The sequence below is a fragment of the Sabethes cyaneus genome, chromosome 3 (genome assembly GCF_943734655.1).
Source record: "Sabethes cyaneus chromosome 3, idSabCyanKW18_F2, whole genome shotgun sequence".
In the NCBI taxonomy this organism is placed as follows: domain Eukaryota; kingdom Metazoa; phylum Arthropoda; class Insecta; order Diptera; family Culicidae; genus Sabethes; species Sabethes cyaneus.
Window position 1 is genome coordinate 12,664,868 of NC_071355.1, and position 17,643 is coordinate 12,682,510.

Consider the following 17,643-nt stretch of genomic DNA (forward strand, 5'->3'; position numbering starts at 1 on the left):
AGATCCATGCTGGAAACAAAATCGATTTTCGATTCCAAGCATCTGGCAATGTTGACTAACTCAGCGACAGGTTTCCTATTGCGGTTAAGGGCGAACATAGGAGAATCTGCACAGTTCTTGAAGACGATCGGAGGTATACCATCGGTATCCGGTTGCAATTACGGTTTTAGCTTATTTGCAGCTGTAACATCTGTCTCGGAGAAGCAAATGTCTCGCATCTCAAGTATTCCCTCTGGAACTTTTTCAGTCCTGAAGACATTGGAGAAATGACTTGCAAATAAGTAGCAACTTTCATCAGCAGAGCACGTTGTGTTTGTCGCATGCGACATTACCGATGGGAGGTCTCGCTCTTTCCGTTTATCATTCACATATGGTCAAAGCTGTTTGAGATTCCGCTTCAAGCTTTTTTGAGTATATTGCATATGGAAAGTGTAATGCAATTGATTGTAGCTAGTGGCTGTTACTGACTTACAAGAACACTCGTTTCGTATATGAGTTGTGATGATTAGAGTAGTATCGGAGAGCTTTAGCATCGATTTTACTGTGAAGCATTAATTTTGCTAAGTCATTTACAACGAGCAAAAATAATATAGGTCCGACAATACTTCCTTGAGGAACTCCAGTTGGTATGTGGTGTAACGAGCTGCTGCAACCTTCAGTTGTTGTGAATTGATAGTGGCTGACAAAAGGGTTTTCCAATAATTTCTTAATATTCCCTCTTATATCTTATGAATCCAGCCTCTCAACAAGTAACTGATGATGATCCACCGTATCGAAGCCTGTTTTTGGATCAATAGTAAGGCTCCAACATGATTTTGTCTCAAGCATTTTTTCTTGTACTAACTCAAGACACGTAGTTATCGTACTATCATGCTCCATACAATACTGGTCATTGTGAAATATACGATTTTGGGTAGTTAACTCCAGAATCCTGGACACGTTGTTTTTCTAATTTCATATTCGTAAAAATAAGCTCGCTGCTCTGCGATTACCTACTGGAATTTGCCAGACCAAAATATGTCTCTGTTTATGTCTGGGTAAGCTCACTGCGATACTGTTCCCCATCGTTATGAAATAAATCTTAATTGGAGCTGTTGACAGGAAACCAAAATCGAGCATTACCCTTGAGTCGGCATGCTTGGCGGCAGGCAAGAAATCATCGGCAGTGGAGAAAACTGAACCGGCGGACATGAATTCAAAATACAAGTGAGAAAGGAAAGTTATCTTTCTTTGGATTCTGTTCCTCTTTGTTCGATTTTAGAAATCAATGGCAGTTGCTGTGATTTTTTAGTGGATAACTAAGACAAGAGTGCCCAAAAAGATTTCCTTTTACGTCTATCCAGTTTTCAGGGATCAAGCCTTTCTTTCAGTGTGGTTTTGCTTGTTTCACACCGTTGACAGGTAGATGGCACCAGTTTATAGGAAACTTTTCATCGAAATGCTTTGCTCACGGAGAAATATTTCACAGCGCGCACTTTTTGCAGTGCAACGTGAATCACCACCACTCGGCCGGGCGCTAATGAGAAAATGATTGAATGGTCAACTACTTTTAGCTAGTTTTGCATTAATTCGGGGAAAACACCAGGTTTTAACATTAGTTTTGTCCGGTCAACACCTGAAGCAACAATTGCAGAATGCTACCACTGACCGTATTTTCGTTCACGATTATTTTCTTATGTACCAATTTCCTCGATACACCACCCGTTGAAGCCTACATATGGTGGAGAGGTATTGGAATTCGCTTTCTACTCCCGGAAGAAACAGTTTTCCGTAAGTGATTTGGAAAAGTATGTTAGTAACTACTAGCACATCAATAACACCTACTTTTAATTTAGCAACACCTAAGCGTTGTTCTACGAACGAAACTTATCGCCGGATCGGTAGACCGTGTGGAAAATCCTGTGGAACCTACGGACAGCTGTGTGCCATGAGGCCGATCAACCGGTGCCAGTGTTTGGTCGGGTATGTCAGGAACGCTTCCAGCGTTTGCGTTTACCACGGAGATTGTCCTCGAAACTTGGAATATGCCGAATTCATTGATATGGTGTAGGTTTTGCTGTTTCTTAATAAATGTTCTGGCAGGACATCAGCTTATCAGCAGTAGTTTGTTTATCAGATTTTAAACTGTAAATAAATGGTTAATCGCGTCTGAACAATAACTTGGGTTAAGCAGGCAAAATTTTTCCGTGGTAATTTTCCTCTGCTCAATGCGAAAAGCACACAAAAAATAGAATTTCATTCTGCCTACGTGACCGAAGGGAGTGCACCCTCACTGATGGTAACCTTCCAGGACTGCGCCTATCGAATCGAACAACGTACGGCTGTGCGACAAACGCACCACAAACTGTGTCAGCAGCCGTCGTCTATGAGGTGATGGTGATTGCAGACGGAGTTGAAAACAAAGTTGGCGTGGAGTGCGTGCGTGTGTGTGCGTGCGAGCGAGCGACGACTGGTTGCTATGTTTCGCTTTTCCGTAGAGTTCTAGCTAGCCAGACAGCAGGAAACATGATGCCTTTATTGCGTCGCAACTCGACCAACTCCTTTCGAAAGGTTACAAAAACTTAGCGAATATACATCTGATCGTTGCGTTTGTTTTGGTTTGTTTTTCTGTTTTTTTGGTACTGGTGTTTTGATAAGTTAAGGTTTTCTGTGGTACGTGAGAAACGCTTCCTAATAATTTAACCAAATATGAACCATTTACAACAGTTCAGGTTGAAAATGAAACTTGAGTTTAGATGTAATTCATCACTTCGGTTCAGTTTTCAAGCATAATATTATGGTTCGAAAGCCGACACTCTCACCACGCGCTTCGCATCAAAACAAACCGTGCAACCGCGATAAGTTCGGTGTTCGGTGCCACGCGGACAGCCAGCACAAAACAGAAAGGAACAACACAGCATGTGATGATGATGGTGGTAGTGTGCTCAAGAAGCAACAACAACAACAACGGCTGCTGTCCGTAGGAATTGCCGCGGAGTGTCCAAGTCCAACTCGTTCGAATTTTAAATTCATCATTTCTGGTTCTGCCACGAGCGTCGTCACAACGTATTGCGGAAAGGCCGTTCGAAAAGGTTCAGTTTTCAGTTTCTAATTGTATACAGAAAAGTTTTAGAGTCAGTTTATATTCGTGAAATTTGAACCCAGTGTTAAAGTAAATGCTAGTTTTAAAATTATAATAAGGTACGAACGATATTTGACAATTTTATGTAAGAAAAACCGACTATCCAAGATGGCTTTTGCTCTGTTGAGAAATTGCGTACGGTCCACGTTACCCTTGTGGGAACGAAATTTGTCCTCGGTTGCTGTGTTTAGTTCTGTAAATCAACTACAACCGGAAAAGGTAAGCGCAAATAATTTACTTAGTTTCTGAACATATATTCAATGATTATTCGAAATGAAACAAATGAACGATTGAGTCCATTTTGGTAGACGTTTGATCTTTCATCTGTTGGTAAACCTGTTTTGAATCAGTAATGAAAGAAAAAGATCGGTGCTGATTGTTCAGGTTCGCTTCCTTTCGAAAGCAGCATCGTGCATCGACCACTGGTTGTGTTAAAATAAACCATTATTAAAGCCGTGCGTTGAGATTGGCTTGTAATGTTGTAGAACAATTATCATTTGATTAACGAACATTTCGGTTGCTTGCACTCACTCTGCTCGGGGCTGTGTAAGGAATAAAATTTACATTTAATTTTATATTTTACGGTTTTTTCTACTAATCACCTATTCATTCGCAGACTCATTTTGCGGCGGTTGGAAAAGTCAAGTCCGGCCTCGTATCGACCAGCGTACGGAACTATGCAAGCAAAAGCAGCAAGCCAGAGCCGGAGCGGGCTTACGACAGTGACTCCGATTCAGATTCGGACGGCGAAAATAAGCCGCCACGAAAGTTCAGAGGAAGCCGAGAGAGGGTAAGTGCCACGATCACCCGATCAAACCTGTTCTAGAATAGACCGAACCTCGTATTTTTTGTGTTGGCTTAATAATAAAGCCTTAAAAACTGTTCTCAAGACCGATTAGTTTTGTATCAAAGTACCCTTGCTGCCCTCACTATAGGTGGGTTAGGGCCATTGCATTATCTGCCACTTTTGGTAGCACTTCACCTTCAGTTCGCTGCAAGTGTGAGAGTCGAAGTTGTAGGACCACTAATAACAAATCAGCTTATGGAGCCAATATTGACGGGGGTAAATAAAATACACATGTTTACAGTATGCTACTGCTGTTGGCTGTTCGCTTCAGCGATCCATCAGGTCGCTCATACTGAACAGATAGAGCCACTTTTTCGTTGATCTTCCTTTCTTCGCAGCAGATCGTCCTTCATCTGACGATGGTGGTGGCACCGGTATAACGATTTCGGTTGCCCGGCACTTGGCGCAGATTGTTTGTTTATAAAAAGTGACGACAAACAAATTGGTCTGTTGCTTACTATCGATTGTTGTTTGTTTTGATCAAACAGCAGCATTGAACGGTGTCGATTTTTCAACATTGTTTATGGTCTATTTACGTTTTACGTGCTTATAAATTATTTGGATAAGAAAAAAGTCTTATCAATTTGTGCCAGTGCCAGCGACTTTTCAGTTCGGACTCCTGCCAAATGGCAATCATGTGTATGCTTTGTTCATACTTACAATTCGCTGTTTATAACTTGAATGAATGATTCTTCTGTGTTGGTCTTTGTCTATCACTTATAATTTCAACATTTATTTCTTACTTCGACAACTCTCTTATGTGCAACAGTCCAGCCAGCTAACGTAACGAAAGTGTGAGTAGAGTAACAATGGTGAAAGAGAGATGAAAAAAAGCTTCAAATCTTCGCAGCAAAACAGGTCACTGGGATTATGCCGGTCCGCAGCTCTCCGTTATCTCTGACTCTGTTGTTCGATGAAGGCGTTTTGCTACCTACGTGCGAGTGAGCATACCTGAGCGCCGGTAGCACAGAGCCTGCCACGATCATAATTATTATCAACGTTTACTCGGCTGCTGCTGTTCACGTTTACCGGCGTGTATCGGTCATATGTATGCGCACCTACATAGTAGCATTAATATTATGTAATTGTGAGACGCTCGAGATTAAGTGGTTTTCAATTTCTAGCCCCAATTCTCGGCAGTGGATCATGTGGGAAACTTTTACTCTGACTTACTAAGTTGGCTTGCCGTCGTTAGACATAGTCTAATGAACAAAATTTCACCCAGTTGTGGGATACCGTTTTCCAATTCCTTCGCTACCGTGAACTCTCCGCCAGATCTCGCCCCACCCATCTTGCCCGCTGCACCCGCACTCGTCTTGTTTCTGTCGGATTTAAAGCAAACACCATTTTTGCAGGGTAGTTGTCCGGCATTCTAGCAACATGCCCTGCCCATCCTATCCTTCTAGATTTAGTCTCCGCGTCCATTAGCGTCCATTACAGGATACATTTTGCGCGGAGGTTTAGTTTGTTCGACAACGAATGCTTATGAAATCCGCGATAAGCACAATTTCCACTGATAATACGCCTCCGAATCTCACGTCTGGTGTTGGTACCATTGTCCGCGATTACCAATGAACCGAGGCAAACAAATTCGACTAATTTGACCTCATCGCCGTCGATCCACTGTCACCACTGTCAAAGCGGCGTTGTTCGGCCTTGGTTCCGCTGGCCTGCATCTAATTCGTTTCATACGTATTAACCTTTAACCTAATCTTTGCTGCTTCGCGTTTCAGTCTGGTGTACTGTTCAGCCACCGCCAAAGTTATTTTGCTGATAATATCGTTGTCGTCGGCAAAGCAAACGAATTGACTAGATTTGTTCAAGATTGTGTCCCACGTGTTGATGTCCGCTCGGTTCATAAGGTTTTGTAGTGCTTTGCTGAACGGCAGGCATGAAAGACCATCATCTTGACAAAGCACTTTGTGCGATTCGAATGAATTCGACAATCCACTCGAAATCCGACTAAAGTATTGTGTTCTGTCCATCGTCGATTGAATCAGTTTGATGAGCTTATTGGGGAAACCGTTCTCGTTCATGATATTCCGTAGCTCTTTACGATCGATGGTGTCATATGCCGCTTTGAAGTCAACCAAGGAATGGTACGTGGGAATTTTGTATTCACGGCCTGTATCTGTCGCTACGTTAATGTTTAATTCCATGTTGACCGTCCTTCAACGAAGCAGGCTTGATTAATACCTAATAATCTGTTCACAATTGGTGATAGACGTCCCAATTAGAGCGTGCGGTTTGCTCAACTTGAGTGATTGTTTCTTGCAGGATAGGGAAATGTTCTATCAGTTTGAGTCCCACTCTTTTTGTAGATTCAGTTTCGCTACAGAGACTTCTTTAAACTGGTGAAAGTATTCAATCACCTATCCCACTACATATCTGCTTTAGTTTACCTATCAACGGTTGTAAGTATGTAACATATTCTCATTTGATCTCCCTGACCATGGGTTTCCCCTTAAACAGCAACTGTGAAAGCTGAAGAGAAACTCCGAACCGAATGCACTGCTCATATCACAGGCCATGATTAGCCTGCCCCGCCTCGGATGGTAAATGTGTCCAATTTCGTCTCGAATCAGGCACAGGGATGTCACATATAATTCTGTGTTTTTTGTTGGAAAAATCTGACAATCTGTACGGCGAGGAAAAATATCTGTGCAAAAATCTGTCCAATGCAAAACAATGAGAGTGAAAGAGATAGACAATCATTTTGCTGACTATTTCCGTCTCTTTCACTCGCATGTAAAAGCTCAAAAATCTGTTTAATCTGCGTAATTTGGCGAAAATCTGTATTCTATGCATACAGATTCTGTACAGGCGATTTCTTTCAAATATCTGTTAAACACAGAATAATCTGTGCATGTGGCAACCCTGATCAGGCATGCTGTGCTTGTTGTTGCTGAATTTTTGCTCACTGGTAAGAACAATCGGAATGATTTAGTTAAATCTGTCTTTGGGAACTTGATTTACTTACTTTCCTCTTTCGGCGACAATCTACTTATCGAATTTGGGTCGAATTTAAGAGTCGTCTCCACGCTACTCGGTCTTATGCTGCCACTCTCCAGTCACCAGCAACCATATACTTCGTTTTAGCAGAGTTTATGACATAGGGACAAGATAGGGCATTTTCGCAGCTTCTTCCTTAAGTCCATCATAGTAAGCGAGTGCCGAGTGCAAGACATAAACTTTTTATGGCTTAATTTAACTGAATACAATGTTCAGCAAAGTTAAAGAACATTAAACTAGTAACTTTGTTAAAGAAATGAAAGTTCTATCTCTTATGGTTGATGGGCTGGAGCTATTTAAAGTTTTTTAGTCGGGGTGAACCTAAAAAATCCGTTTTTTCTTTATATCTCCTTTCGTGTTTATTTCTTACAAATCATGCCTTCTGAGCACTTTCGAACGGATGGAAAACGCACATTTTGTTTGAAGGAATCAAGTCGCTATCTCCTTCGGTTCTGGAGCTATAGGCATTTTTTCTAAAAATATAAGCTTTTGTCAAATGTCAATAACGTAAAAACTGCTCAAAAGCAGCAAATCAAATTTTGTATAGATGTTTAGTCCAGGTCGGCCCTTTTTTGCTAGACCGTATTGAATAATGAAGTAAAATTTACCGATTTACTTAATGAAATCACATTTTTTACGTTGATGACGTTACGTGACGACGGTACCGCTTCGTACAGGCAAGCGCTTCGAATAGCACCTTCCAATGGACAAATTCGATAGCCTATCACCTTGCATCAAACCATCTAACGTTACTGAAGAGTCCGATTTTACACCCGATATTCTAACGCTTGATTTTGAACCATCAAGGGTAGCACGTATCAGCCTAATCAGTTTTGTTGGAAGACCATGTGCTAGCATGATCTGCTACAGCTCATTTCGTTTGACTAAATCGTACACCGCCTTGAATTCTATAAACAAATGGTGAGTCTGCAAGTTGAATTCCCGGAATTAATCGAGAACTTGCCGTCATGGAGCGTCCCTCTCGAAAACCGCAACTCTATTACGTGGTTACGTGCAACAAAGGTTACGTACAACGGCCTCAATCTATGAAACAGAATGCGGGAGAGAATTTTTGTATGCAGGATTGGGGAGAGTAATGACCCGATAATTGCTGCATTCGAGTCGGTGGTCCTTTTTGTAAACAGGGTATATGAGACCTTCCAAACAATTCGTTGGTAGTTCTTCCTCAGAGAACTTCGTTTCTCTGTGACTGATGTGATGGCATCGACGGTAGACTTCCCTTGGCGGAATCCATACTGCATCTTTTCCAACCCGGTCTCGCTCTTCATAACGGGTGTTAACCTGTTTGGAAATATCTGCTCTAAGGTAAATAGGCCTGTAGCGATGAATAATCTCCTGGTGGTTTTTCCAGTTTTGGTGGCAGTATCAATCTTTGTATTTTACATTTATCTGGAAATTTACATGTTTCCAGTTCTAAAGCATCTCTTTAAGCATATCAGGATATGCTAGGATCGCCGCCTTCAGAGCCTTGTTCGCTCTCCCGTCAGGTCCGGGAACCTTCTTCGTCTTTAAAACCCAGCCAATCGCAGTGAGCTCTCTATTCGTGACCGAAGTGACGGTGTCATTAGTTTGACCGTACGTCAATAGATCGTACTCTGAGAATAACCCTTCCACGATGACTCTCAGGTTTCGTAGGCAGGTTTCCTGCCGAGTAGATCACTCTTCATTTTTTTCATCACCTGATAGGTACTACCTCAGGGATTTGAGTCCCTATCGCGGCATAGCGCCTGGATAGACCTGAAAACTTGGCCGTTCTAAACTAAACCCCACATGCTTCGATATCCACATCGGTTTGGGCCCTCAGCATGCCTTTTGTGAGACCCGCTTCCTCACACAGTTCTTAGGTCGTTTGAAGCGTGTCCGTAATAAATGCCAGCGTAAGTATCATCGATGGCGTACTATTCAAACTAAACACGACTGCAAACGAGCCAGCGAAGGTATAGGTGGCTAAATGCTAACCTTAACAAATCGTACGTCTTAGGAGTTCAAACAGACCTACGCAGAAACCCGAAACCCGAGCTTTAGACGTTTGTAAATTCGAAAATTCGAAATTCGAAAATGTTCCTCGGTCCCATCTGAAGTTTGCTTCGACGACACCGAATCATTCACTGCATCTGATTCATGTGAACTATATGCTACGTTTTTCTCATCTGTTGCACCGAAACCTTAGCTGTGCCGTTTTGTTGACTTTTCAACAAATCTGTTGTGCAAGGGTAATTTCATAAGGTTTGGATGCATCCTAAATTGTTTCCGGTCTTTAAGATTGGGAATCGCAGACATTTCCTCGGACCAACACGGTTTCATGGCTGGCCGCTCTGTGACTACAAATCTAAGTTGACTACAAGATCTAAGTTATCATCGCCGATCACGAATAAATCTGGTGCATCTCAAGGCAGTAACTTGGGTCCAATTTTGTTTATTATATTCTTTAACGATCCTGCCTCTGCAATAGGAACTGGTTGTAGACTGGTATATGCTGATGAACTTAAAATTTACATGACGATTCGTTGCATCGAGGACTGTCGTCGGTTTCAGACACTTTTGGACACATTCGTGAATTGGTGTAATTCAAACTACTCTTATCGGTACTTCTAAATGTGAGGTAATGACATTCCACAAGACTCTTATATAAATAGATTATAGTCTCTTTGCGCCAGTATATTGAGCGACGGCCGTTCAGGATTTTTTGGTTTTAGAATAATTAACAAAAAATCACAAAATTGTACTTTTAATTTTGTCCCTATGTTCGACCAACGTCGAACAAGGTGCGAGTGTGGGCACAAATTAAAATTTGACATGTCATGTCACTCGCCTTGCAGAATAAGGCCCACTGGTTTGACCTGGTTGAAAATTAATAAGACCTGCTCGATTGTAATTTTGTTGTACATGCGACGCGACGGTTGTAATTTTGTTGTACATAACATCTAAACTATGAGCAAAAACAGGTCGACTAGATATTGTTTCATAGGGTTTACGTTGATACCTAAATTCTAAGCTTTCTTAGAATTGAAAACTCAACGCCTGGTATGAATAATAACGCTCACATTTGTTCATATTGTCCTCCCCTTTTAGGGCAACACGGAATTCTGGCGACGAAAGATGCGCACCCTGCACGGCGTGCTGGACGTCAACAACGATGGAGTCATTTCGTACGACGACTTTATGCTGTTGACGAAAAAATTCGGTGAACTGGGACACTTGGATGCCCAAGCGCAGGAGGAATTTCGTCAGATCATGGAGAACACCTGGGTCCAGCAGTGGGGCGAAATTAGCCCATACAAACTAGTTACCGTGGAGCAGTATTTAACTGAAATGCACCACGTTGTCAACGATAAGGACCTGAAGAAGAAGGTCCACCAGTTCTTGCCGTATGTGTACAGGGTAAGTTCAAGACAGTCTGTATTAACAGCCACAAGGTCTCAATTTCTAAAATATTTGCAGGCAGTAGATAAGGACCGTTCCGGGTCGATTTCGCTAAACGAATTTAAACTGTTCTTCCGCTGTTTGGATCTAACGGACGAGGATGCAGCCGTTTCGTTTGCCGTAATCGACAAGAACGGTGACGGACAGATTACGCTGGATGAGTTCGTTAAGCTTGGACGGGACTTTTTCCTGAGCGAAAATGAGACTAATGTTTCGCGACTGTTCTGGGGACCGCTGGTAGAGCATTAAGAATGTTCTGAAGTCACTGTTGCGCGGACCGGAAAACTTGAGAGTGAATCGATATGTTTTTTTTCTCTAACTTTTTTATATGTAAGTCATACGAAAAAGGCGATTTTGATATGAAGTGTTTACGATGTTAATATGCTAACTCCCAAGTTTTGTATCATTCCATTGTGATAATCAAATATAATGTGGTAAAAAATATCTTTTTGTTTTTATTGACTGTCAGTATAAAAATAGCGCCAACAATTTTGTGAAAGGTCAACAAAAGTATACTGGAATATCCATCACTACCGATGTCCGCTATCGCTTACAGGAGAAGTGGACATTGGAGAAAAAATACAATCCGGGACCATCAACTGTGCTGTCAAAAAAAGAGAAGCAGCAAATTGTCGCCTGGTTGAACGGCAGGATCGGGGTTTTTCTGTTCCCCCTTTTGTCTAAAGATAGTGAGTTTCGGAATAAACGGTCAGGTAAATACACTTGTAAGCAAAAACTTTTGGGGCCAGTAGGGATCGCGAGAGAACGCGTTGAAAAATTGTGTGAAGCAAACGGTGCTCATGTATTGCGGTCGTACTTCTGATCAAGGTTGCAGCGATCAGTTACGTCCATTTCACTGGATGATTTCCTGGATTTAGAAGGAGGAAACTTCCGGAGAGGTGGATGGAAGATGTGGTTTGTTCCTTCTCAGAAGGGGTCTCGGCTGTAATCGGCAGCAATCGGCTGTAATTGTTATTTCTACAGAATTAACGGTTTATTTAGGGGTGGGTGCTTCAAGTGAAATAAAAGTGTCAACGTATTTAAAAATTATCAAACGCGCTTCTTCACATTTTGGTTTAATTATTTAGGTGTTAGCGAACCAGCGGAATGTATTAACGTTAACTAAAAGTTACCCCGCACGACGGTAAATGGATATAGACTTGTATGCAATTGCGGTTGCGATATAGACTTGTATGCAATTGAAGCACAGTAGAAGCTTTTATGTTAAGAAAAGCTTCATTTAGGGGTTGGGAAATATTTCAAAAAAATTTCTACTGCAGATAATGGTTTCAACGCTCACAGGAAAATTTCTTGTAAATTATTCAACACCGGATGTTGTAGTTCGCAAGCTCTAGCGCTCAAAAAGCTGCTTGTTTTAACCTTCTCCGCTCCGCTTGCGTAGAAAAAAAGCGGAATTCCATAATTCAAATTCAATTTTTCTCGAGATTTTGTACGCTAGCGCGTATCAACGTCTTTCACTTTCACTTATTCCTTTTAAAAATATTGTCATATTAAAAAAAAAGCAAAGCCTAAGTGCTACATTCCGTTATCGAAATTTGACCTTCTGTTTTTTTACGATAGACTTCGCAGCCAGCTGCTAGAGTACAGGACAATTGCAGGGCCAGTTGATACGATTCTATTGACTCTAACAGCCTCTCCCAGTCGAAGTTGTCATATTGCATTAGTAGTTCAGGATTTTCTCGCTACGTGGCGCTAGCCCACATGTATGTAATATTCTTGTATAGGCTGTATACAGAGGCAGTTTTCGGGAAGGTTGTTCTGGTTCAGATGTCAATCACCTTCAATATAGTATGGAAAATAGCCTAGAATTTTTTCAGCCGATTTGTAAATCTGTTCCCCTTGTCAATGATCACCCTATCCTACGCTTTCAAAAACTTCTTTTTGTTATCTTCGGAACAACCGGTGTCGGGCCAAATGCAAGAGAAACACTCCCTTTTAGCTATTTGATCTTTCTTTCCCAAGGAAATGCGGAACTCCCAAGCAACCAAAAGTTCGAATTTCACTTAAGGAACGAACTTGGAAGTTCATATTTGGGTCAAATTTAGTTCCGCAGAACTTTCTCGCTGAACAACAAGACACTATATTTGTAAACCGAACTTCATTCTCAATAAAGTACCTTGAGTTCGCTGCAAAGAGCGCTAAGCTGCTTTTAAAGAAGCTTTGTCAAAAAATAATAATAGCACTTTAAGATCTATTTTCATACTTTTCTTTTTTCTGCTTCCGCCTCCTCCTTCTAACTTCTGTAAAGTCGGTTCATGCGGTTAAGTTGTGTGTGTTGCAAGCCTATCCTGATGCATTGCGCCATCTCTGACGCCGTTAGTGACATGAATTTTGCCGATGAGTTGCTCTTGAGCGTAAGTTCGTTTCGGGGCTGTGGTAAATGAGAAATTAGTACATCGAGTAAAATCGATGCAAATCGCATATTCCAGCAACGAAGCAGTGATATACAGCTAAGTCACCGAAAGGGAGGACTCGAGTCCAAATCCCCGAGGTTTAGTTGGTGGTGTGTGGTAAGTTACAATAAATTAATATTTATAATAAAAACAGTCGATGATCTTCTGATGATATTTCATTAAATAAAATAATTCATATTGGTTATCACTGTTAACCGAAATTAAATGCATTAGTTAGGAAATGTCATGAATCTAGAAAACAGGAAGAAGTGGGAAAACTCCCCCAAACTTTTTTATTTTTAAGATTATTGGAGTTACTTTTTGAGCTAACCAGTGTTCTATATAGCGACTTAAGTGAACTTTGCGAACTTTTTAGTTCTGTTAGAAGTTGTTTTGTTTTCCCTTCGAAGTTTAATTATCCAATACGAACTTGAAAGTACGGTTAATTACTTAAAAATTAAGCTGAATAGGGCTCTATTCATGATCATTTCGCTGGCGAATTAAGCCAAAAAATCCCCTTTAATCGGAATTTTTGGTTACTTGGGCACTTCTTTTGACAACTCCTTGCGCTGTTTCCTTTATGACAAGGAAAATGGGTACCAAGTTTGATGAAGAACCGTCCAGGTGTTCTGGAGTTATGGTGGAACACACATACATAATGATGTTGTTCGCCCCCCCCCTGTTGGATCCCTAACAGTCAGCCCTCCTTCTCTATATATCGTTCAGGAACCAAGTCTTTTTCGATATATCCCTCCTCGTTGCCCCCTCTATATAATTCCTTACCTTCATTACCATTTCCCCATTATTTTTCAGCCACTTATGGAACTCAGATCGATATAAATGCAGTTCATTTGTTTTATTGTTGGGGACCAACCCTCATTTGTTAACCCCCTAGTGTAGATTCCCTTATGTCAACGCGTGCGCCAAGTTTGGTGGAGAACAGTCAAGGCGTTCTTGAGTTACAAAGCCCGATTTGTCTGAACATCTATTTCGATTTGTTATCAAAATTCAAGGAAATAATTGTTCCTCAGGATTTTTTTAAATGCCAAATGACACAACGATGAATTGAGCAACGCAGCATCGTTGTATTATTTGTTTCTATTCAACCTACTTGCAACCAACTTTTGATATTCAGAAATAAATCGGGTTTGCTACTCTATCGACTCTCTGCACGCAGTCAAGTTTCAAAGATATTGATTTGTTAGACTAAATCAGAATTTTGAGGCTGATACGGTTTTTCATTTAAATACGCATTAAGCATAGGTTTTCACTAGTGATCGACAAGAGAATAAAAATTAAAGTCCGGGTTCTGACCTGTTCAGGTTGAATATCGTAGCAAATTTTCAAAGGGTGATCTTGGTTCAGTTTGATTAGTTCCAGTTCGTTCCAGTTATAGTCCGATCTCGGTCCGGAAGCCTGGAATTATCTAGAGGCATCATTTGCTTATTTTAAATGCTGTTTTTTTCTAAATGTCAATAAAAATTTATTCTCGAAGCATCGACGAGTGTTTTAAGAATCTTGCTAGATTGGCCAACATCCACCAGCCTGGTATGGACTTTTTATGTCACTTTCCGTGCAAAATAAGCAAATTTTTGTTTACAACTTTTGATCTAAATATCCGATGAATATCGAAGAGCTCAAATGATATTAATAATGATCAATTAGATCTTGAGTCCTTCACTTTGAAACCAAGATCGATCAAATAGGTCCAACCGTTGCACAGTGGCGCTCCTCCATACAAAGCTTGGCCAAAAGTCAAAAGTTACTTCAAATCGGCAGAATATAACATCTTTAGCTAATTTTGGGTCACTGATTTCAAATTTGGGATCAGAAATCAAAAAAACTGATCGCTCATTAGGGTGGTTCACAAAATTAAAAAAAAATAGTTTCGTTTTTTTACTTGTTTCATTGTGGTTTTTGTTTTTGAGATGGCAAATTTTGTATTTGCCGTTGAAAGTATAAAAAACTTGTACCATAATGCATTAATGGTGGTTCACAAGCCATAAAAAAATTATTACAAAAAAAACTTTAGTAAATTGCGATATCCACTAAGCTCGTTCAAACTATAGAATTAGCTCTTCGAAACCCCATCTTCACTACATAAAAATAAATTCAAATCGGTTCAGTAATTCAACAGTTACGAATTTTTAAAGAAAGAAAATTGGTCAAAAATGATAATTTTTGGTATCATCCTAACTCAGAAAAAGACACCCTAAGCGCCAAGTAAAAAGTAAGGGGTCTAAAATTTTCCGAAAAGAAACAACTACACAAAATTTGAACAAACACGAGCATTTTTAACTGGGACTTTCGTGGAATTCTCCTATGGAAGAGAAAATCATTCCTTCATGTAAGAAGAAATTACTTGTAATATACCCGCCAAAAAGTCGATTTTACTTCCTTAGCGCAGCAAAGCGCAGAAAGCCACCTAGATTTCCAAAAGGTAGAGAAAATTTCCTATAAGATGCATTTAACGTGATCGTTTTCTGACGTTTCCCGCCATACTTTCTTGATCGCCTAATATTGGTGTTAAGTTTCCCATACATTTTGTATGGAAGAACAAAATATCATTCTTCAACATGTTCAACTTCAGACATTTGTCAAAAATTCATTTTAACTTTAAACTGGCTAGAATTTTCAGGTTAACCTCTCAAAGTATTCCAGAAAATGGTAAAAATATAATAATGGAAAAAGCTTGAAATTGGATTTTTGACTTTTGGCCAGCTTTGCGCCATAGTGCGTTGTTGAGAAACGTGATCTGGTTTAATGCAGGTCAGTCACACATTCATGAAATTCGAAATTTCAAAGCTCTAAGAAATTTGTACACTGAATATTGGTTGCACGTGAGTAAAAATAACGTGTCTATTTGATTCGGGTATACGCAAAGACCTTGAATAAAAAGGTGCCAGACACTTGAAGTAAATGTTATCCTGTGATGCCATAACTTTTTCGGTATATTTTCTTCTCATGCCAAAAATCCCTGACTTTAAATTAAATTCCCTGACATTCCCTGACTTTTCCAGGTTGAAACGAATTTCCCTGACATTTCCAGGTTTTCCCTGATTTTCCAGGTAATCGACACCCTGTTTAGACTAAAGACTCTGACACAATGCATATGGATTTTTAGTCGCTGTGGAAATTTGAGTTTTTCCAAGGATTTTTTGTCAAATTTCCGCAGCGTATTAAAATGCAATGCAAGTTGTTAGGACCTTAATTCTTCTGTTCATAGTGATACAGCGAATTATTATCGACTGCGAGAAACTCCGTTTCAGCTTGACTTTCGCTGGACGATTCTTCTCCGTCAAGAGTATCCCTGTCTAACCAGAGCACCTCAGCTTGGCCGTCTACTTCAACACAACGCAGGACCTTTACGAGGCGATGTGGTTCGTAAATTTTTCTGAAGGCGAATTCTTCCGTAATGCCCGGTTCATGTGTTGACGTTTCGGTTTACGTTAACATATGCTTCATCAGAAGATAAAACTTTTTTTTAGAAGAACCTGAACCATTGTATTTGAGCTTAAAAACAATCACTGATCAATGGTTAATGCTAATATGTATAATTAATTCAATATTTCTGTTTCTAATTTCTGTTTTTGGTATGAAAAAAAAAAAACTTTTCCGCGTGGACATTTTCATACCCTCCTAGCAGATCAAATATGACTAGTCGTTGCAGCAAAGCCCTCCTATTCGCCAACGTTGGCAGACGTATTAAAGCGCTTCGATGTTCGTAAGGAGGCAGTCGAATTGGATCATCCCAGGGCAACAACCGCAGATTCGTTCGATCTGGTTGATATGGACAGCGTGGTAGGGCGCCCATACAAGCGCCCCATACTCAAGGATACTGCGTACAACCGCACAGTAGAGAGATTTCAAGCAATAAGAGTCGGTAAACTGCTGCGTATTTCTTTTTATGAAGCCCAGAATAGCGTACGCTGTAGCAGTAATAGCTGTACTGTGCTGAGTGAAACACAATTTGTTGTCTAGAAGAATTCTCAAATTTTTAACAGAATCGACTCGTGTGATACTGGCTGAATCCATTTTGTAATCTAACAAGCTGAGATGCCTATTTCGGCAGAATGAGATGACATTACATTTCTGCACATTCACGTCCATTCCGTTGAGTTTACACCAATTTAACAGCGAATCAATGTCGGATTGTATGGCAGACCAGTCCACACTGGAAGCAACTACCCGATAGAACTTCAGATCGTCGGCAAACACATACTTGGACGATTTTATCGTGGGACATAAGTCGTTTACAAAGAGAATGGATGGCCCCTTGACGCTATCCAGCTCTGTGGTAGTGAGCATGTTATTCGACAGTATGGTTCGTCTTCGAGTCAAAAGTTGGCCTAACAAGCCAGTCATATGCTCGAATCTCGACTGGGCGGTGCCGCTACAGAGTTAAGAGGATTTTTGCACTAGCCTCGTAATTTTCCTGTATTCTAATAACCGGCTGCGGTTTGTCGATAAAGAAGGGTCAAGTTCTAAAGGACGTTTATACCCATGGTTTTGCTTTTTAGCACCATTAGCCTGCCGGACATATCCGTCTCCAACCTCGTGTAAATGTAGTAGCAGCGGATCACATACATATCCATCTCTCTCGTTCACATGATTCGTTGCCGTGGGCTGCCTGCCAAAGTGAGCGACTAACATCGGTCAGCTGTAGCATCATTAGCAGGTGCAGCATTGCCTTGGTGGTAACTATTGCTGCTTCTTCTGTTTCGCGTTCGGTTTGCGGGCTGAGCCCGTTGATTGGAAAGTCACTCTTGCACGTTGCACCTGATTATCCTCCAGCCTCCATATAA

General features: G+C 40.8%; 1 protein-coding gene across 1 annotated transcript; it reads left to right on the forward strand.

The window, feature by feature from the left end:
• The first annotated feature begins 2,575 nt into the window (after positions 1 to 2,575).
• LOC128743271 (sarcoplasmic calcium-binding protein) lies at positions 2,576 to 10,814 on the forward strand. The gene is made up of 4 exons (XM_053839815.1): positions 2,576 to 3,340; positions 3,738 to 3,911; positions 10,074 to 10,382; positions 10,443 to 10,814. The coding sequence occupies exons 1-4, from the start codon at positions 3,230 to 3,232 to the stop codon at positions 10,671 to 10,673; spliced, it is 825 nt and encodes a 274-aa protein (XP_053695790.1). The 5' UTR covers positions 2,576 to 3,229; the 3' UTR covers positions 10,674 to 10,814.
• The last annotated feature ends 6,829 nt before the right edge of the window (positions 10,815 to 17,643 follow it).

Excerpts from the sequence above, each read along its gene's own strand:
- LOC128743271 (XM_053839815.1), top strand. The coding sequence starts at position 3,230 with ATGGCTTTTGCTCTGTTGAGAAATTGCGTACGGTCCACGTTACCCTTG. Across the intron at positions 3,912-10,073 it reads TCAGAGGAAGCCGAGAGAGG|GGCAACACGGAATTCTGGCG; the intron begins GTAAGTGCCACG and ends CTCCCCTTTTAG. Across the intron at positions 10,383-10,442 it reads TCTTGCCGTATGTGTACAGG|GCAGTAGATAAGGACCGTTC; the intron begins GTAAGTTCAAGA and ends AAATATTTGCAG.